This window comes from Thalassophryne amazonica, unplaced genomic scaffold (genome assembly GCF_902500255.1).
Source record: "Thalassophryne amazonica unplaced genomic scaffold, fThaAma1.1, whole genome shotgun sequence".
NCBI classification, from domain to species: Eukaryota; Metazoa; Chordata; class Actinopteri; order Batrachoidiformes; family Batrachoididae; genus Thalassophryne; species Thalassophryne amazonica.
In genome coordinates, this window is record NW_022986318.1 from 77,891 (window position 1) to 101,784 (window position 23,894).

At 42.0% G+C, this 23,894-nt stretch overlaps 1 protein-coding gene across 1 annotated transcript in view; it reads left to right on the forward strand.

Annotated features, from left to right (window-relative positions):
* Window positions 1-23,894, forward strand: part of LOC117506050 (dynamin-1-like) — a gene marked incomplete at its 3' end in the record, with an annotated part of 113,801 nt that overhangs the window by 59,917 nt on the left and 29,990 nt on the right. Inside the window, exon 7 of the mRNA XM_034165578.1 lies at window positions 18,499-18,566. Within this exon, the coding sequence (XP_034021469.1) occupies window positions 18,499-18,566 (68 nt within the window). The remainder of the gene's footprint in view (window positions 1-18,498; window positions 18,567-23,894) is intronic.

A 23,894-nucleotide genomic window follows, 5' to 3' on the forward strand; every position in this document is an offset into this window, starting at 1 on the left:
TAGTCTGGGAGCAGGCACCGTCTCTACAGGGATGGGGTAATGAGGGGATGGCAGGGGGAGAGAAGCTGCAGAGAGGTGTGTAAGACTGCAACTCTGCTTCCTGGTCCCAACCCTGGATAGTCACTGTTTGGAGGATTTAAGAAAACTGGCCAGATTTCTAGAAATGAGAGCTGCTCCATCCAAAGTGGGATGGATGCCGTCTCTCCTAACAAGACCAGGTTTTCCCCAGAAGCTTTGCCGATTATCTATGAAGCCCACCTCATTTTTTGGACACCACTCAGACAGCCAGCAATTCAAGGAGAACATGCGGCTAAACATGTCACTCCCGGTCTGATTGGGGAGGGGCCCAGAGAAAACTACAGAGTCCGACATTGTTTTTGCAAAGTTACACACCGATTTAATGTTAATTTTAGTGACCTCCGATTGGCGTAACCGGGTGTCATTACTGCCGACGTGAATTACAATCTTACCAAATTTACGCTTAGCCTTAGCCAGCAGTTTCAAATTTCCTTCAATGTCGCCTGCTCTGGCCCCCGGAAGACAATTGACTATGGTTGCTGGTGTCGCTAACTTCACATTTCTCAAAACAGAGTCGCCAATAACCAGAGTTTGATCCTCGGCGGGTGTGTCGTCGAGTGGGGAAAAACGGTTAGAGATGTGAACGGGTTGGCGGTGTACACGGGGCTTCTGTTTAGGGCTACGCTTCCTCCTCACAGTCACCCAGTCAGCCTGCTTTCCCGGCTGCTCGGGATCTGCCAGGGGGGAACTAACGGCGGCTAAGCTACCTTGGTCCGCACCGACTACAGGGGCCTGGCTAACTGTAGAATTTTCCACGGTGCGGAGCCGAGTCTCCAATTCGCCCAGCCTGGCCTCCAAAGCTACGAATAAGCTACACTTATTACAAGTACCATTACTGCTAAAGGAGGCCGAGGAATAACTAAACATTTCACACCCAGAGCAGAAAAGTACGGGAGAGACAGGAGAAGCCGCCATGCTAAAAAAAGAGCTAGTAGCTATGCTAAGCTAGCGGATTCCTAAAAACACGCAAAGTGAATAATGTGTAAATAATTTAGAGGTGATTCAGCAGAAGGAGTGCTTTAGTTAAGGCACGTAAAGATTACACTGGGAAACAAATCGTTATCTAGATATAGATAGTTCAGCCAGTTGGTTTTTTTAAGTCGGAAATAGATTGTTCCACACGGTTAAGAGACAGTTTAGTTTCACTGTGTCCGTCTTTGTTTTCTTTTCGAAGTTTTCTCAGTTCTTCCAGTACCATTGTATCTGGTTGACTTGTGCTGCTACTAGTCGAATTCTTGCTAGTTGGGCTCGGCGGGTTCGGCTTATCGTCTTTTCCTCGCGTGGAGTCAAGTTTCTCCTGTCTTCTTTGTCCCGCAGAGGAACTCATGTTTTAATATTCTGTTTCTAACATTTCAGCGTCGAATTATTATAGTTGTCACCTTTATGTCCGGCGAAACTCCGTTACTTTGCTGCCGCTACATCCATGACGTCACCGGAAGTCATCCACTTTGTCATTTGCATACACACTGTCTCTCTGTCTCTCTCACACACACTCATTTGCATACACACTGTCTCTCTCACACACACACACACACTGTCTCTCTCGCACACACACTGTCTCTCTCTCTCTCACACACACTCTCATTTGCATACACACTGTCTCTCTCTCACACACATATACACACACTGTCTCTCTCTCTCTCACACACACTCTCATTTGCATACACACTGTCTCTCTCTCACACACACACTGTCTCTCTCACACACTGTCTCCTTTGCATACACACTGTCTCTCTCACACACATATACACACACACACTGTCTCTCTCTCACACACACTCTCATTTGCATACACACTGTCTCTCTCTCACACACATATACACACACACACTGTCTCTCTCTCACACACACTCTCATTTGCATACACACTGTCTCTCTCTCACACACACTCTCATTTGCATACACACTGTCTCTCTCTCACACACACTGTCTCTCTCACACACATATACACACACACACTGTCTCTCTCTCACACACACACACTGTCTCATTTACATATACACACACACACTGTCTCTCTCTCACACACACAGACACTCTCCCTCTCTCACACACACACACTGTCTCATTTGCATACACACTCCCTCTCTCACACACACACAGACACTCTCCCTCTCTCACACACACACACTGTCTCATTTGCATACACACTCCCTCTCTCACACACACACACACACACACTGTCTCATTTGCATACACTCTCCCTCTCTCACACACACAGACACTCTCCCTCTCTCACACACACACACACACTGTCTCATTTGCATACACTCTCCCTCTCTCACACACACAGACACTCTCCCTCTCTCACACACACACACTGTCTCATTTGCATACACACTCCCTCTCTCACACACACAGACACTCTCCCTCTCTCACACACACACACTGTCTCATTTGCATACACACTCCCTCTCTCACACACACACAGACACTCTCCCTCTCTCACATACACACACTGTCTCATTTGCATACACACTCCCTCTCTCACACACACACAGACACTCTCCCTCTCTCACACACACTCACTGTCTCATTTGCATACACACTGTCTCTCTCACACACATATACACACACACACTGTCTCTCTCTCACACACACAGACACTCTCCCTCTCTCACACACACACACTGTCTCATTTACATATACACACACACACTGTCTCTCTCACACACACACAGACACTCTCCCTCTCTCACACACACACACTGTCTCATTTACATATACACACACACACTGTCTCTCTCACACACACACAGACACTCTCCCTCTCTCACACACACACACTGTCTCATTTACATATACACACACACACTGTCTCTCTCACACACACACAGACACTCTCCCTCTCTCACACACACACACTGTCTCATTTACATATACACACACACACTGTCTCTCTCACACACACACAGACACTCTCCCTCTCTCACACACACACACTGTCTCATTTGCATACACACTCCCTCTCTCACACACACTATCTCTCTCACACACACACACACTCACTGTCTCATTTACATACACACTGTCTCTCTCTCTCTCTCACACACATACACACAGTCTCACATACCGCTGGTGGGTGCAGTTCCGCTAATCCACTCACAACTAATTAGCAAAGCTTTTCAGCTATCTAACAAACTTAGTGACCCTCAACATATCTCTAATGCAGAAAGTCTGACCACAGCACTGACATGAGATGTGGTCTGAAGACTCAGCAGGGAGCACAGGTTGATCCTAAACCTAAGAGTTAAACATTCACTGACATTTGAAACCAATCATCTGATGCTACAAACCGAGACACCAAATGCACAAGGGATGGTTGACCTACGTCCAATTTTCAAAGTTTACATGTTTGTGGACAGTCAGAAATGCCTCCTGTTCTTCTGATGCTGTTTGGCGCTGCTCTGCTGGCGACTCGGGCTCTCGCTGTTGTGACTGAAACAAAATTGTTTGTCTATCGTTTATTGTCTTTTGTTCCTTTTTGTCATATATTATTTTGTTTTTGGGACTGAGTGGCTTGTTGGTGCTCCAAGCAGTGGTTCTCCAGGAACTGCCAGCGTTTTTCTGCGCAGGGATTGGCATTGCCAGTGTCGACCTACAGGGCACGACATGGCGCCCAGTTCCGTATTCTTCCTCCTCACTTTGCTTCTGATATATCTGGTAACTTCTTGTCAACAGTTAGTATGTGGCACAACTGCAGTATCACCGCTAACATACACGAGAGATATCCTTTTGTCCCTGCGGTTCTCAAATATCTCCGCTGCTCCGGACCTGCCTAATGACATTAGAGTCCAGCTCACAGGCGGACGCCAACGGAGGAGAGGCCGCAGAGGAGGCATCAGACAGCGGGTTCGCCGGCGTCGATACAAACCACCCTTGCCGTCAATGATCCTGTCTAACATAAGGTCACTGCAGCACAAAATCACCGACCTTCGGATTAACGCCAAAGCCTACTATGAGTACCGTGAAGCAGGCGTTATGGTGTTTACTGAGACCTGGTTGCATTCGGACATCGCGGATTCCCTGGTTGAAGTGGATGGATTTTCACTTTTTCGGGCGGACAGAACATCAGCCTCAGGAAAGAGCAGAGGCGGAGGCATTGTGGTCTACGTGAATGACAAATGGTGTCGACAGGTTACGGCGAGAGCAATGGTATGTACTCCTGACACTGAACTCCTTTGCTTATCTTTGAGGCCCTGGTATTTACCTAAGGAGTTTGGGAATATTATCCTGTGTGCAGCATACGTCCCCCCCAGTGCGAACGCAGCAAGGGCTGCGCGTCTTACAGCTGACTGTATACACGATCAACTGCAACGCACACCGGGTGCGCCGGTTTTTATTCTGGGTGACTTTAATCACTGTAAATTGGAACTATTGCTACCGTATTATGATCAATATGTGAGATGTGCTACACGAAATAACAGCATATTAGACAAATGCTACGGAAATGTTAAAAATGCCTATACTGCCACCTCGAGGCCCCCTGTAGCCAACTCGGACCATAGCACTGTTCACTTATTATCTTCATACAGGACTGTATTAAAGAGCTCTAACCAAAGACAAAACGGGTAACATTATGGTCTAATGACGGCAGTGAGACTCTAAAAGGTTGTTTTCTCAGTACAGACTGGAACATATTTCACAGCCAGGACCTTGACTCTGCTACAGAGGCAATTACAGACTATATTCATTTCTGTATTGAAAGTGTTGTCATAAAAAAGGATGTTGTTATATATCCAAATAACAAACCCTTCATTACTAAGCAAATCAAAGACTGTATTAACAGAAAGAAAATTGCTTTTAAAACTCATGATAAGGCTGCACTGATATCAGCACAAAAAGAACTTAATCAGCAATTGCGTGTAGCAAGGAGAAAACAGAAAGAGCTTTTAGAACTTAATATTTCAGACACCAAGAGAGTCTGGGATTCTATGAAGGCTGTCACAAACATGAACCCTTATAAAAAGCATTTTATATCACTTGATGACTCCAAAATGGCCAATGAGTTAAATGATTTTTATTTGAGATTTGAGACACATGATTTCTCTGAAAAGTGTAACAAGGAGCTGGACTCCCTACCCCCCTCTGATAATGCGTCACACAGACTGTGGATTGATCCACAACAGGTCGAACGTCTCTTTCGGCGTGCTCCGTTAAAAAAGGCTGCAGGGCCAGATGGGATTTCATCATTTTTGTTAAAAACATTTGCACAGGAGCTTACTGCAGCTTGGTGTCCTGTTTTTCAACAGTCTGTAGACACCCATACAGTCCCTGCCCTGTGGAAATGTTCTATGATCATCCCGGTGCCCAAGAGGCAAACCCCAGCGAAGACAATGATTTTAGGCCTATAGCATTGACATCAGGTGTGATGAAATGTTTCGAGAAATACATTGTGAGCAGGCTGAAAATAGATGTAGATGGCAAATTAGATCCATTTCAGTTTGCTTACAGACGAGGGCGATGCACAGATGATGCGATTTCCACCATCATGCATCTTGTTTTAAAACATCTCGATGATAAGTCATCATATGCCCGATTACTTTTTATTGACTTCAGCTCCGCCTTTAATACGCTTCAGCCATACTTACTAATTCAGAAACTTAAAGCGTTGGATGTCAACCCGTCACTTATACGGTGGTTTCAGTCTTTTTTGACAAACAGAACACAGCAGGTTAAGGTCAATTCCAGCTTCTCCCAAATCAAAGACATCAGTACTGGAGCACCACAGGGATGTGTGAGCTCACCTCTCCTTTTTACTTTATATACTAATGAGTGTTCAGCCAAGCACCCTGGGAACTATATTTTTAAATATTCAGACGACTCAGCTCTTCTGTGCTTACTTCAACAGAATGATGATTTGAATATCTATCATTCAGAGGTGAGGCAGTTTGTTGAGTGGTGTGATTCCAGTTACCTTACTTTAAATGTTAAAAAGACAGAGGAAGTCATTTTTGACCCAAAGTTAGTTGGCAATCACAACCCTGTAATTATACACCAGCAACCAATCACACAGGTGCAATCGTACAAATATCTTGGTGTCTGTATAGACAGCTCCCTCACATGGAACACTCATGTTGACTGGTTATGTTCCCGCTTGAATCAACGACTATTTTCTACGGCGTTTGCGTTTTCATGGAGTCGACCAAAAAATTATGTTACTGTTTTATCAGGTAGTTCTTGAAAGCATTCTAAGATATGACATAACCACTTGGTTTGGGAACCTTCCTGTGCCCCTAAGATCAAAATTAAACTACCTTGTTCTCACAGCAATGAAAATCATTGGTTTGAAACAGTATAACAATCCTCAGTCAATTTTTGATCAGTGCGTGATGAAGCAAGCGGACAGAATTCTTTCTGATCCCTCTCATGTTCTGCACACGCAATGCGAGTTGCTACCATCGGGCCGGCGTTTCAGAGTCCCCCATTGCAGACTGAATAGATATAGGAACTCTTTTGTTCCTATATCAATCATAGCCCTTAACAAATATAATAAACACCGCTAACAATCAGGCACATTAGGAGGTTTTAGTACTTGTATGTTTTTTTATTTATTTTTATTCTTTATTTATGTATTTATTTATTGTTATGAACTGTTTATGTCTTGTTCTGTATCTTTGTATGGGTCATGATTTTTGAGAAGTCCAAGACAAATGTCCCCATGGGGACATTAAAAGTATCTATCTATCTGATGCCTTGGTGAGAGGACTCAGTGAGAGGCAGTTCGCCCCACAACCCTCGAAACACAGGCCTGTGTCCTCTGTGGCCAATCACAATCTCCATAGTTATCAGTAATTTTTATAATGTCTCTCTCTCCAGTTGTCCTCTTCATTTTGCAGACCAGTTTCATCATTGACCAATCTTCCAAGACTTCAGTCTTGTCTGGAAGCATCATTACTAAAAATAAATAAATGAAATAGATTAATTTAACAGAACAACAGGTTCGCTGACACCTCAAAATGACAGATGTCTCAAAAACAGGTCACAACCCCACTTAAGAAATGCAAATAGTGAAGACTGCTGGCTATATGAAGGTGCACACTGTACGTTTGCGCTGACCAATTTTTTGAATGTGTAGATAGTGCACAAATATCTTCTGTATGGAAAAAAAAAAAAAAAAAAAAACAATTATAACATCTACCCCTAAATAAAAAACCCAAGAGTTGACCAAATATAGGCTAACTGCATTTATTTCTCTTGTAATGACAAACTTTGAAAAGCTTTCGAAGGATGAAATTTTGTCACCAACTTTAAGGAATTGGATCCATTACAGTTTGCCTATCAAGCAGGTGAAGGTGTGGAGGATGCTGAGCTCTTCACTCAAGTGTATAAGCATCTCGAACAGCCCTAATCCCTTTGCTGATTTTAGCTCTGCTTTAAGATGTACAACCCCAATTCCAATGAAGTTGGGACGTGTGAAATGTAAATAAAAACAGAATGTAATTATTTGCAAATCCTCTTCAACCTACAGTGGGGAAAATAAGTATTTGACCCCCTGTCAGTTTTGCAGGTTTTCTTACCTACAAAGAATGTAGAGGTCTGTAATTTTTAATCGTAGGTTCACTTCATCTGTGAGAGACAGAATCTAAAAAGAAATTGAGAAAATCACAATGTTTGATTTTTAAATAATTTATTTCCATTTTATTGTATGAAATAAGTATTTGAACACCTACCAACCAGCAAGAATTCTGTCTCTCACAGACCTGTTAATTTTTCTTTAAGAAGCCCTCTTATTCTGCACTCTTTACCTGTATTAATTGCACCTGTTTGAACTTGTTACCTGTATAAAAGACACCTGTTCACACACTCAATCAATCACACTCCAACCTGTCCACCATAGCCAAGTCCAAAGAGCTGTCTAAGGACACCAGGGACAAAACTGTAGACCTGCACAAGGCTGGGATGGACTACAGGACAACAGGCAAACAGCTTGGTAGAAGACAACAACTGTTATGATTATTTATTAGAAAGTGGAAGAAACACAAGATGACTGTCAGTCTCCCTCGGTCTGGGATTCCATGCAAGATCTCACTTTGTGGGGTAAGGATGATTCTGAGAAAGCTCAGAACTACACAGGAGGACCTGGTCAATGACCTGAAGAGAGCTGGGACCACAGTCACAAAGATTACATTAGTAACACATGATGCTGTCATGGTTTAAAATCCTGCAGGGCAGCAAGGTCCCCCTGCTCAAGCCAGCACATGTCCAGGCCCATTTGAAGTTCACCAGTGACCATCTGGATGATCCAGAGGAGGCATGGGAGAAGGTCATGTGATCAGATGAGACCAGAATAGAGCTTTTTGGAATCAACTCCACTTACCATGTTTAGAGGATGAGAACAACCCCAAGAAAACCATCCCAACCATGAAGCATGGGGGTGCTCTTCTGCAAAGGGGACAGGACGACTGCACCGTATTGAAGGGAGGATGGATGGGGTCATGTATTGTGAGAGTTAATCATACAATGTGATTTTCTGGATTTAGGTTTTTTTTGTTTCTGTCTCTCACAGTTGAAATATACCTACGATGAAAGTTACAGACCTCTACATTCTTTGTAGGTGGAAAAACCTGCAAAATTGACAGTGGATCAAATACTCATTTCCCCCACTGTATATTCAGTTGAATACACCACAAAGACAAGATATTTAATGTTCAGACTAAGACATTTTTGTGCAAATATTTGCTCATTTTCAAATGGATGCCTGCAACAGGTTTCAAAAAAGCTGGGACAGTGGTATGTATGTTTCCCACTGTGTTACATCACCTTTCCTTCTAACAACACTCAAGCATTTGGGAACTGAGGACACTAATTGTGTGTCGTGATTGGGTATAAAAGGAGCATCCCCAAAAGTCTCAGCCATTCACAAGCAAAGATGGGGTGAGGATCACCACTTTGTGAACAACTGCATGAAAAAAAAAATAGTCCAACAGTTTAAGAACAATGTTTCTCAATGTTCAATTGCAAGGAATTTAGGGATTCCATCATCTGCAGTCCATAATATAATCAGAAGATTCAGAGAATCTGGAGAACTTTCTACATGTAAGCGGCAAGACTGAAAACCAACACTGAATGCCCATGACTGTCGATCCCTCAGGCGGCACTGCATTAAAAACCGACATCATTGTGTAAAGGATCTTACCGCGTGGGCTCAGGAACACTTCAGAAAACCATTGTCAGTTAACACAGTTCGTCGCTACATCTACAAGTGCAAGTTAAAACTCTACCTGTCACAGTTGGGGAACCGGGTTTGGTGGTTGACCCAAGTGCAGGAGCAGTAAGGCAAACAGAGGTTTAAACAAGGACTGCGCAGTGGAGGGACAACAGAGGATGGACCACAAGGACTGGACTGACAGGGACTGGAATCAGAGAAGCGAGCCTGTGAAGCTGCTGGGACTGCAGGGGAAAGGAGAGGGCAGGTGAGAATAATAAAGATGCATTTGGGCACACGTCTGGAAATGAAAATGAGTCCAAGCTGAACTAAATAGTTCAGAGGTGCAGTTCTTTCAGGTTTTCAGTTTAGAAGTAAAAGTCTCAGATTGGAGGCTTGATAAAAAGGTGCAGTTTGTTCCAGAGTCCAGTTCATTTCAAAGTCTCTGTTCATTCAGGACTGTAGTTCTACATGACACCCAAAAGGCGGGCACATGTGGAAGACCGACAGAGTCAGATGACAGCTCCAAGCTTAGATGCATGCAGCAATTTAGCTGCTCACACTCAGAGAACTTCAGTTACATTAACTCAGAACTTAGCTGCTGTGTGTTAATCACTCAGACTGTCAGCAGATTAGATCATAATTAACAAGGTGACGGCAAACTGTTCCTGAACAGCGCAGACGCGCACAAACCCGAACTACAGATAACCATTGATGTCTACAGAACTCTGAGGAATACCTGCTGCACCCTGAGTAGCGTGGAAATGAACAGACTTTGATCATTAACGTCTGAGTGAAGCGCTGCATGTGATTACGCATCAGACAGAGAAACATGATGTGAAAAAAACCCGTGTGATTCACTCTACATAACTGAAGTAATACATTAAGAGCAGGAGCTCGCGATTCAGGGAAAAACACCATTAATAACGTCCACATTAGAAACTTGGCCTTTCACAGCAGATACCTTCATGGACATGGGAGCCCACATTGGAAGAGTTGCGACAGAAGCGCAGAGACTTCAGTCCGGAAAAAATTCAAACAGGAAAGTTAATTAGCTCAGAGGCTCACGATGGGAAAAACAATAGATGAGCTCCCAACATGACGACAGAACGTCAAATAAAGAACACATAAGCTCGGATTACCGGCTGGGAGCGATGAAGAGCACAGCTGAAAACCCGTGGCAACCCGGTTCCAACCCAGAGGACACGGAGATTCTTGGGACGGACTGCAGCAGATGTCAGCTGTTGTAGCAGTGGAAGATTCTGGCCCTGAACCCATGACAGGTTTGGGGTTAAATCTGGGATGGTGATGATTGTCAGCTGTGAACCCTCACTCAAGGGGAATGCAGATCAGCTGTGAGATGCCGCTCTGTCAATCCCTTGTGCTGTCCTGACAGAAGGGGCGGGGCCCACGTGCAGCTTGACAGCAGATGCACCTCAGCTTCACCTGAAAACACAAAGACAAAACCGGCAGACCAGGAGCAAACCACAACTCTACCATGCAAAGTGAAAGTCAAACATCAACAACATCCAGAAACGCCGCCGCCTTCTCTGGGCCCGAGCTCATTTGAAATGGACAGACACAAAGTGGAAAAGTGTGCTGTGGTCTGATGAGTCCACATTTCAAATTGTTTTTGGAAATCATGGATGTGGTGTCCTCTGGACAAAAGAGGAAAAAGACCATCCAGATTGTTACCAGCACAAAGTTCAAAAGCCAGCATCTGTGATGGTATGGGGGTGTGTTAGTGCCCATGGCATGGACAACTTACACATCTGTGATGGTATGGGGGTGTGTTAGTGCCCATGGCATGGACAACTTACACATCTGTGATGGTATGGGGGTGTGTTAGTGCCCATGGCATGGACAACTTACACATCTGTGATGGTATGGGGGTGTGTTAGTGCCCATGGCATGGACAACTTACACATCTGTGATGGTATGGGGGTGTGTTAGTGCCCATGGCATGGACAACTTACACATCTGTGATGGTATGGGGGTGTGTTAGTGCCCATGGCATGGACAACTTACACATCTGTGATGGTATGAGGGTGTGTTAGTGCCCATGGCATGGACAACTTACACATCTGTGATGGTATGGGGGTGTGTTAGTGCCCATGGCATGGACAACTTACACATCTGTGATGGTATGAGGGTGTGTTAGTGCCCATGGCATGGACAACTTACACATCTGTGATGGTATGGGGGTGTGTTAGTGCCCATGGCATGGACAACTTACACATCTGTGATGGTATGGGGGTGTGTTAGTGCCCATGGCATGGACAACTTACACATCTGTGATGGTATGAGGGTGTGTTAGTGCCCATGGCATGGACAACTTACACATCTGTGATGGTATGGGGGTGTGTTAGTGCCCATGGCATGGACAACTTACACATCTGTGATGGTATGGGGGTGTGTTAGTGCCCATGGCATGGACAACTTGCACATCTGTGATGGTATGAGGGTGTGTTAGTGCCCATGGCATGGACAACTTACACATCTGTGATGGTATGGGGGTGTGTTAGTGCCCATGGCATGGACAACTTACACATCTGTGATGGTATGGGGGTGTGTTAGTGCCCATGACATGGACAACTTACACATCTGTGATGGTATGGGGGTGTGTTAGTGCCCATGGCATGGACAACTTGCACATCTGTGATGGTATGAGGGTGTGTTAGTGCCCATGGCATGGACAACTTACACATCTGTGATGGTAATGGGGGTGTGTTAGTGCCCATGGCATGGACAACTTACACATCTGTGATGGTATGGGGGTGTGTTAGTGCCCATGACATGGACAACTTACACATCTGTGATGGTATGGGGGTGTGTTAGTGCCCATGGCATGGACAACTTACACATCTGTGATGGCACCATCAATGCTGAAAGGTACATTCAGGTTTTGGCGCAACACACACTGCCATCCAAGCAACGTCTTTTTCAGGGACGTCTCTGCTTATTTCAACAAGACAATGCCAAGACACATTCTGCATGTGTTCCAACAGCGTGGCTTCATAGTAAAAGAGTGCGGGTACTAGACTGTCCTGTCTGCAGTCCAGACCTGTCGCTCATTGAAAATGTGTGGCGCATTATGAAGCGCAAAATACGACAACAGAGACCCCGAACTGTTGAACAACTGAAGTCGTACATCAAGCAAGAATGGGAAAGAATTCCACCTATAAAGCTTCAACAATTAGTGTCCTCAGTTCCCAAACACTTATTGAGTGTTGTTAGAAGGAAAGGTGATGTAACACAGTAGGAAACATACCACTGTCCCAGCTTTTTGAAACATGTTGCAGGCATCATTTCAAAATGAGCAAATATTTGCACAAAAACAATAAAGTTTATCAGTTTGAACATTAAATATCTTGTTTGTATCTTGTATCTTATTTGGAGGGGCACATATGATGAGTTACATCAATTTTATCTTTTACTATGAACTATAACTCTCATTCTATAGATTTTTTAGATCTCACTATTTACAAGGATGACAATAATTCTTTGCAATCAGCTATTTACCGTAAACCTCTTAGCAGAAATACTTTATTGAGAGCTCAATCAATCAATCAATCAATTTTTTTTTTATAGTAATCTGATAGTAATCATCTGCCCCATGTAGTTCGGAACATACCAGTGGGTCAGCTCTTATGAGTTAGAAGAAATTGCAGTTCTATCACAGACTTCATGTTAAAAGCAGCCCATCTAGCAACTCTGTTTGAACAACGCGGTTATAGCAGAACTAACATTGGTAAAGCATGGGACAGAGCTCTACATACTGATCGTGCCTCTTTACTCAAGAAGAAAAAATCTAAATCTTCTTCAACATCTAAATTGTTTTTTTCTATCTGCTATACTCCATTTGCGGGAAGAATAAAAAAACATAGTTTATAAATATTGGCATATTCTCATCTTAACTGCCTGGCCCTCCAGCTCACCAAAAGGTTTCTTCAGATGTGGTAATTGTGCACATTGTTCAAATTCCACTAATGCTTCATGTTTCTCTCATCGTCGCACTGGTAAGCAATATCCTATTTCTTCATTTATCAGTTGTAACACTACTCATGTAGTATATATGTTAAAATGCCCTTGTGGATTGGCATATATTGGCCAAACAAAACGTCAACTTAAATTATGGATAGCTGAACATAAAACAGCAATTCGTACTCAGAATTTAGCTTGTGCCATGGCGAGGCACTATAAACAGGCCGGTCATGGCTCTCCAGCATCTTTAAAAATTTGGGGAATTGAGAGAATCACAGCTCCACCCAGAGGAGGTGACATTATTAAAAAGACTCTTACGTAGAGAAGCATTTTGGATTTACACTTTAGGTACCTTGGAACCTTTTGGTTTGAATGAAGATCTAAAATGTACTTGTTTTCTCTAATAATTGTTTTTTAGTCTGGTTTTAGTCTTGTGTACTTTGGCACAGTGTGTTTCTAATCATGAATTGATTACTAATTGAGTGAGTGTTGTTGTCTGATGGATGGTCATGCCCCTTTGAAAGCACCTGCTTCCTATCAGTATTTAAGCTGTACCATCTGTTTGTGCAGGACTCTGAGGAAGACGTGACTCTCACATCGAAACATTAGTCCCGTTGAAAATTTTTTGCTTTCAGCACCTTATTAAATTTTCTGGCACTCATTCCTGTGTTGCACCAGTTATTTTTCTTTTTTATTAAATATCTTGTCTTTGTGGTATATTCAATTGAATATAGGTTGAAGAGGATTTGAAAATCATTGGATTCTGTTTTTATTTACATTTTACCCAACGTCCCAACTTCACTGGAATTGGGGTTGTACCTGCATATTTTAATTGATAGGCTAGCTTCCTATTTTATGATACCTGATCAGATTTTTAAAAAATGAACCAAGCTGTAGCAGGTTTTTGTGAATGGACACATGTCCTCTGTTATATCTTCAAATACAGGTACTGCTCAGGGCTGTGTCCTTTTTCCTCTGCTTTTTCTCCTTTATACAGACAGCTGTAGATTTTCTCAACATAACTATTGTGTCAAGTTCTCAGATGACGCAGTCTGATTGTCTCTCCTTCAAGGCCACCAATCCAATCATGGTCGTGCCCTCCCTGGATTTATCAGATGGTGTAATTATAGCTTCCTTGATTTAAATGTGTTAAAAACTAAGGAAATTATCATAGATTTCAAAAAATCCATTGTCAGCCCAAAATCCAGCACTATTCCAGGTAAAGAGGTACAAATCTGGTATGTGGGTACTGTGTTTGACTCACAACTCAAATTTTGTGGTAACAGACAGCATAGTGAAACCAAACCACAGAATCCACTTGTTGAGGAAACTCGATTCTTTTGGTGCCAGTAGAAATATCTTATGTACCTTTTATCAAACTTAACATTTTCTTTTATATGCTGGTTTTATGGTTTATCTGCAAAACAAGAAGTGTCTAATTTCTTTGTAAATTTAAGCTTGTGGTCTTTCTACTTCCTGTTTCCTGTTTGGTTTACATACTGCCCGCGGACTCACGCTTTTTTTTTTTTGTCAGCAGCAGGCAGAAGTTTATCATAAAAGTATTGTGTTCTTCAAGACAGTAAGAGAAGCGGTTAAATCACTAAATATATGTTGACACCACAAGATTCTGTACAAGGTAATGTCAACGCATGAAAGGTGTGTTTATTGTGTTCAGACGTCTGAAGCCTCTTCAAGAGCGTCCATGCTAATGGTTCATGTATTTACCTTTTGTTTGCATTTTGGTTGTTTAACCTTGGTTTATAATGTGAATGTGTTCTTCAACAAATGTGTTAATTTAAGAATTAATATTTTGTCTTTTTCTTCATTTGTCTGTATTTTTAGTTCTACGGTGTTATAAGGTGTTCAAGTCACAAAGTAAACATCAGTAAAAAGAGTCTCGTGAGTGAGTGGGCAGCGTACTACGGTCTTTAAAACCTGTTGGGTATTTTCTCCTCCAAACATTCTTAAAACCTTGATAAGACAAACAGAGTCAAGAAACACCAGTGAGACAGAAAGTCAAATTTATCTCGCGCGGAGTGCAGTCAGGCTGTACACCAAGGCTACACTAAAGTCTGGCCTGCTCTCCCGCTCTTTTTATTAGAGAAGCCCTCATCACATCATAAAACTTGTCCTAAGGGTGGGGGGGGACGACGCAAGACAAGTTTCTTCCCGTAACCTAAACACATACGTCAATAAGTGCAGCTGTAAGGAAAAACAGTTTCTTTCTTTTACTCTTATCGTCGAAGGTCAGCACATCTCGTTCGTCTGTTGCAGTTATCAGCTGTTCTGCATCTGCCTGGAACACTAAGCATCACATCACAACAGTCAAAACAACCTCCAGTTCTTTTACTCCCAGTTCAGCCTGACCCCATCATGCTTCACTCCCAGTCGTTAGCGGCTACAAAAACAAAGTTGTATAATAATAATACGTACATCCAGCTCTTCATTCCCAGTTCAGATTGACCCCAGCATGCTAAAACAAGGTTGAATAACACGTACATTCTCAGGGTTAGGTGCAAAACAGCACAACACCGTTTTCATGAGAAAAAAGACAAAGGTACAAATGTTTAACAGTGATAACATATATACAAAATCTTTAACAAAACCACCAATAGGTTCATAGTGCGCCTCAAAGCGTATAAATTGAAGAGTGACTCACCTGCTGACCAGCATGCGTTGTGTTCCATGAGTCCTCCGATGGAGTTGAAGTGCACTTGATTTATCGACGTGCACAGCCAGTGTGCGCGCCGGTATGTATCAGGTTTCTGTCTCCGCCCTGTTCGGATGTCTTTTTAAAATGCTCAAACAACCACCGGTCAATAGTACGGTGGCTGGGAAGTGCAAAAACACTTTTACTAACGGCATCACATTTTAAAAAAGTTCCAAAATAAACGTAAAAAGGCCCAAAACAAATTAAACAAATTCCCAAAACACATTTACAAATTACAGATTGTGATGGAAGGGAAATATACCAAATGCCAAACGTGATGGAAGAGGATGTTAGCATTAGCATTTAGCTTACTGTAAGCTTCATGCTAATAATACTTTATGTTAAACACATCGTGTATCTTAATTCATTAAATAGTGTTTAACTGAATCATTTGCGTGTGGGTAACCTGGAAAAAATGATATGTAGGCTATCAATTCCAAATCATGTATTTTAATTTTTTTACATATTTTTAAATAATCTTCCACTAAAATATTTGAGCATGGATAACTTGGAATTCCTGATAGATATGAACTCTGTGTCTGTATTTTCCTTTAAAATAACTGAAAATGATGTGCATAGTGTACAAAGTCTAAAACTGCAGTACCACGTTTTGGGACCAATAGCCAGTAGAGAGTTACTCAAACGAAGCACACATGCAGTCTCACACGTAAACACACACAAAGACACACATACACTGTCTCATACACACACACACGCAGTCTCGCACGTAAACACACACAAAGACACACATACACTGTCTCATACACACACACACGCAGTCTCGCACGTAAACACACACAAAGACACACATACACTGTCTCATACACACACACACGCAGTCTCGCACGTAAACACACACAAAGACACACATACACTGTCTCATACACACACACACGCAGTCTCGCACGTAAACACACACAAAGACACACATACACTGTCTCATACACACACACACGCAGTCTCGCACGTAAACACACACAAAGACACACATACACTGTCTCATACACACACACACGCAGTCTCACACGTAAACACACACAAAGACACACATACACTGTCTCATACACACACACACGCAGTCTCACACGTAAACACACACAAAGACACACATACACTGTCTCATACACACACACACGCAGTCTCGCACGTAAACACACACAAAGACACACATACACTGTCTCATACACACACACACGCAGTCTCGCACGTAAACACACACAAAGACACACATACACTGTCTCATACACACACACATGCAGTCTCACACGTAAACACACACAAAGACACACATACACTGTCTCATACACACACACACGCAGTCTCGCACGTAAACACACACAAAGACACACATACACTGTCTCATACACACACACACGCAGTCTCGCACGTAAACACACACAAAGACACACATACACTGTCTCATACACACACACGCGCAGTCTCGCACGTAAACACACACCAAGACATACACTGTCTCATACACACACACGCGCAGTCTCGCACGTAAACACACACAAAGACACACATACACTGTCTCATACACACACACGCGCAGTCTCGCACGTAAACACACACAAAGACACACATACACTGTCTCATACACACACACGCAGTCTCGCACGTAAACACACACAAAGACACATACACTGTCTCATACACACACACGCAGTCTCGCACGTAAACACACACAAAGACACACATACACTGTCTCATACACACACACGCAGTCTCGCACGTAAACACACACAAAGACACACACTGTCTCATACACACACACATGCGCAGTCTCGCACGTAAACACACACAAAGACACACACACAGTCTCACACACACACACGCACAGTCTCGCACGTAAACACACACAAAGACACACACACAGTCTCACACGTAAACATACACACACACTGTCTCATACACACACACAGTCTCACACATAAACACACACACACTGTCTCATACATACACTGTCTCATACATAAACATACACACACACGCTGTCTCACACATTAACACACAGTCTTACACAGACGAAGTCTCATGCACAAACTATCTCACAGATAAAGACACACACACACACAGTTTCATATATAAACACACACACAAGCTGTCTCATACACACACCCACTGTCTCATCCACGCACACACAAGTCTCTGACACACACATGCACATACAGACATACACACTGTCTCATGCACACACATGCACACACACAAACACACTGTCACATGCACATATACGTGTATATACACACACACACACTCTATCTCATGCACAGGCACACACATACACACACTGTCACATGCACACTGTCTTATGCATATACGTGTATACACACACACACACACACTCTGTTTCACACATACTGTCTCACATACACTCACTGTCTCACACACACACATACACACACAGGCACACACACGGACACACTGTCACATGCACAGTCTCATGCACATACGTGTATACACACACACACACACACACTGTCTGACAAGTTTAACACACAACAAAGGAGGACAACAAACTGAATCACAACAATGACGTGTGTGTGTGTGTGCGCGCGCGCACGCGCGCTGACAGCTGGAGAGTGACGAGAAGACGCTTCGAAAGGAAATCAGCTATGCAATCAAGAACATCCACGGGATCAGGTCAGGCTGATGCTTACAGGTGATCGTAAGGTCAAAGGTCAGGTTTGTCCATCAGTGTGTCAGTGTTTACCTTTTCAACATCTGTTCAACATCTGTTAAATCTCTGTTTATCATGTGTTCATCATGTGTTCAACATCTGTTCATCATGTGTTCAACGACTGTTCAACATCTGTTCATAATGTGTTCAACATCTGTTCATAATGTGTTCAACGTCTGTTCAACATCTGTTCAATATCTGTTCATCACATGTTCATCATGTGTTCAACATGTGTTCATCATCTGTTCTGCATCTGTTTGTCATGTGTTCAACATCTGTTCAACATGTGTTCTGCATCTGTTCAACATGTGTTCAACATCAGTTCAACATGTGTTCAACATGTATTCAACATGTGTTCAACATCAGTTCAACATGTATTCAACATGTGTTCAAAATGTATTCAACATGTGTGCAACATCTGTTCATCTGTTCAACATGTGTTCACTGTATTCACTATGTGTTTCAACATGTATTCAACATTTGTTCAACATGTGTTGTGTATCTGTTCAACATGTGCTCATCAGTTCAACATGTGTTCTGCATCTGTTCAACATCTGTTCAACGTGTGTTCAACATCAGTTCAACATGTATTCAACATTTGTTCAACATGTGTTCTATATCTGTTCAACATGTGCTCAACATCAGTTCAACATGTGTTCTGCATCTGTTCAACATGTGTTCAACATATGTTCAACATCTGTTAAACACGTGTTCAACATGTATTCAACATCTGTTCATCATGTGTTCTGCCTCTGTTCAATATGTGTTCAAAAATCAGTTCAACATGTGTTCAACATCAGTTTGTGTTCATCATGTGTTCAACATGTATTCAACATGTGTTCAACATGTATTAAACACATGTTCATTTTGTGTTCAACCTCTGTTCATCATGTGTTCAACATCTGTCCATCATGTGTTTATCATGTGTTCAGCATCTGTTATGTGTTCAACCTCTGTTCATCATGTGTTCAACATCTGTTCAACATGTGTTCAACCTCTGTTCAGCATCTGTTCAACATGTGTTCAGCATCTGTTCACGTGTTCTGCATCTGATAATGTGTTCAACATGTGTTCATCATCTGTTCAGCATTTGTTCTGCATGTGTTCAACATATGTTCTTCATCTGTTCAGCATGTGCTCTGCATCTGTTCAACATGTGTTCAACATCAGTTCAACATGTGTTCAACATGTATTCAACATCTGTTCAACATGTGTTCAACATCAGTTCAACATGTGTTCTGCATCTGTTCAACATGTGTTCTGCATCTGTTCAACATGTGTTCAACATCAGTTCAACAAGTGTTCAACATGTATTCAACATTTGTTCAACATGTGTTCTGTATCTGTTCAACATGTGTTCAACATGTATTCAACATCTGTTCAACATGTGTTCAACATCAGTTCAACAAGTGTTCAACATGTATTCAACATTTGTTCAACATGTGTTCTGTATCTGTTCAACATGTGTTCAACATGTATTCAACATCTGTTCAACATGTGCCAACATCAGTTCATCATGTGTTCTGCATCTGTTCAACATGTATTCAACATGTGTTCAACATCAGTTCAACATGTGTTCAACATCAGTTCAACATCTGTTCAACATGTGTTCAGCATCTGTTCACGTGTTCTGCATCTGATAATGTGTTCAACATGTGTTCATCATCTGTTCAGCATGTGTTCTGCACGTGTTCAACATATGTTCTTCATCTGCTCAGCATGTGCTCTGTATCTGTTCAACATCTGTTCATCACGTGTTCTGCATCTGTTCAACATGTGGTCAACCTCTGTTCAACATCTGTCCATCATGTGTTCAACCTCTGTTCAACTTGTGTTCAGCATCTGTTCTCGTGTTCTGCATCTGATAATGTGTTCAACATGTGTTCATCATCTGTTCAGCATGTGTTGTGCATGTGTTCAACATGTGTTCTTCATCTGCTCAGCATGTGCTCTGTATCTGTTCAACATCTGTTCATCACTTGTTCTGCATCTGTTCAACATGTGGTCAACCTCTGTTCAACATCTGTTCAGCATCTGTTCAACATGTGTTCAGCATCTGTTCACGTGTTCTGCATCTGATAAACATCTGTTCAATATGTGTTCTGTATCAATCAATCAATCAGTTTTTTTATATAGCGCCAAATCACAACAAACAGTTGCCCCAAGGCGCTTTATATTGTAAGGCAAGGCCATACAATAATTATGTAAAACCCCAACGGTCAAAACGACCCCCTGTGAGCAAGCACTTGGCTACAGTGGGAAGGAAAAACTCCCTTTTAACAGGAAGAAACCTCCAGCAGAACCAGGCTCAGGGAGGGGCAGTCTTCTGCTGGGACTGGTTGGGGCTGAGGGAGAGAACCAGGAAAAAGACATGCTGTGGAAGGGAGCAGAGATCAATCACTAATGATTAAATGCAGAGTGGTGCATACAGAGCAAAAAGAGAAAGAAACAGTGCATCATGGGAACCCCCCAGCAGTCTACGTCTATAGCAGCATAACTAAGGGATGGTTCAGGGTCACCTGATCCAGCCCTAACTATAAGCTTTAGCAAAAAGGAAAGTTTTAAGCCTAATCTTAAAAGTAGAGAGGGTGTCTGTCTCCCTGATCTGAATTGGGAGCTGGTTCCACAGGAGAGGAGCCTGAAAGCTGAAGGCTCTGCCTCCCATTCTACTCTTACAAACCCTAGGAACTACAAGTAAGCCTGCAGTCTGAGAGCGAAGCGCTCTATTGGGGTGATATGGTACTACGAGGTCCCTAAGATAAGATGGGACCTGATTATTCAAAACCTTATAAGTAAGAAGAAGAATTTTAAATTCTATTCTAGAATTAACAGGAAGCCAATGAAGAGAGGCCAATATGGGTGAGATATGCTCTCTCCTTCTAGTCCCCGTCAGCACTCTAGCTGCAGCATTTTGAATTAACTGAAGGCTTTTTAGGGAACTTTTAGGACAACCTGATAATAATGAATTACAATAGTCCAGCCTAGAGGAAATAAATGCATGAATTAGTTTTTCAGCATCAGCATGTATCTGTTCAACATCTATTCGTCATGTGTTGTGCATCTGTTCAACATGTGTTCAACATCAGTTCAACATGTATTCAACATTAGTTCAACATGTGTTCAACATCAGTTCAACATGTGTTCAACATCAGTTCAACATGTATTCAACATGTGCTCATCATCTGTTCATTATGTGTTCTTCATCTGTTCATCATGTGTTCTGCATCTGTTCGTGTTCACCATCAGTTCAACATGTGTTCAACATGTACTCAACATCTGCTCAACATGTGTTCAACATCAGTTCGTGTTCTGTATCTGTTCAACATGTGCTCGACATCTGTTCATCATGTGTTCTGCATCTGTTCAACATGTATTCAACATCTGTTCATCATGTGTTCTGCATCTGTTCAACATGTATTCAACATCTGTTCATCATGTGTTCTGCATCTGTTCAACATGTGTTCAACATCAGTTCAACATGTATTCAAAATGTTGCATCTGTTCATCATGTGTTCTGCATCTGTTCGTGTTCACCATCAGTTCAACATGTGTTCAACATGTACTCAACATCTGTTCAACATGTGTTCAACATCAGTTCGTGTTCCGTATCTGTTCAACATGTGCTCGACATCTGTTCATCATGTGTTCTGCATCAGTTCGTGTTCCGTATCTGTTCAACATGTGTTCAACATCAGTTCGTGTTCCGTATCTGTTCAACATGTGCTCGACATCTGTTCATCATGTGTTCTGCATCTGTTCAACATGTATTCAAGATCTGTTCATCATGTGTTCTGCATCTGTTCAACATGTATTCAACATCTGTTCATCATGTGTTCTGCATCTGTTCATCATGTATTCAATATCTGTTCATTATGTGTTCTGCATCTGTTCATCATGTATTCAATATCTGTTCATTATGTGTTCTGCATCTGTTCAACATGTATTCAACATCTGTTCATCATGTGTTCTGCATCTGTTCATCATGTATTCAATATGTGTTCATTATGTGTTCTGCATCTGTTCATCATGTATTCAACATCTGTTCATCATGTATTCAACATCTGTTCATCATGTGTTCTGCATCTGTTCGTGTTCACCATCAGTTCAACATGTGTTCAACATCAGTTCGTGTTCCGTATCTGTTCAACATGTGTTCAACATCAGTTCGTGTTCCGTATCTGTTCAACATGTGCTCGACATCTGTTCATCATGTGTTCTGCATCTGTTCAACATGTATTCAAGATCTGTTCATCATGTGTTCTGCATCTGTTCAACATGTATTCAACATCTGTTCATCATGTGTTCTGCATCTGTTCATCATGTATTCAATATCTGTTCATTATGTGTTCTGCATCTGTTCATCATGTATTCAACATCTGTTCATCATGTGTTCTGCATCTGTTCGTGTTCACCATCAGTTCAACATGTGTTCTGCATCTGTTCGTGTTCACCATCAGTTCAACATGTGTTCTGCATCTGTTCGTGTTCACCATCAGTTCAACGTGTTCTGTATCTGTTCATCATGTATTCAATATCTGTTCATTATGTGTTCTGCATCTGTTCAACATGTATTCAACATCTGTTCATTATGTGTTCTGTATCTGTTCATCATGTATTCAATATCTGTTCATTATGTGTTCTGCATCTGTTCATCATGTATTCAATATGTGTTCATTATGTGTTCTGCATCTGTTCATCATGTATTCAACATCTGTTCATCATGTGTTCTGCATCTGTTCATCATGTATTCAACATCTGTTCATTATGTGTTCTGTATCTGTTCATCATGTATTCAATATCTGTTCATTATGTGTTCTGCATCTGTTCATCATGTATTCAATATGTGTTCATTATGTGTTCTGCATCTGTTCATCATGTATTCAACATCTGTTCATCATGTGTTCTGCATCTGTTCATCATGTATTCAACATCTGTTCATTATGTGTTCTGCATCTGTTCAACATGTATTCAACATCTGTTCATTATGTGTTCTGTATCTGTTCATCATGTATTCAATATCTGTTCATTATGTGTTCTGCATCTGTTCATCATGTATTCAATATGTGTTCATTATGTGTTCTGCATCTGTTCATCATGTATTCAACATCTGTTCATCATGTGTTCTGCATCTGTTCATCATGTATTCAACATCTGTTCATTATGTGTTCTGCATCTGTTCAACATGTATTCAACATCTGTTCATTATGTGTTCTGTATCTGTTCATCATGTATTCAATATCTGTTCATTATGTGTTCTGCATCTGTTCATCATGTATTCAATATGTGTTCAT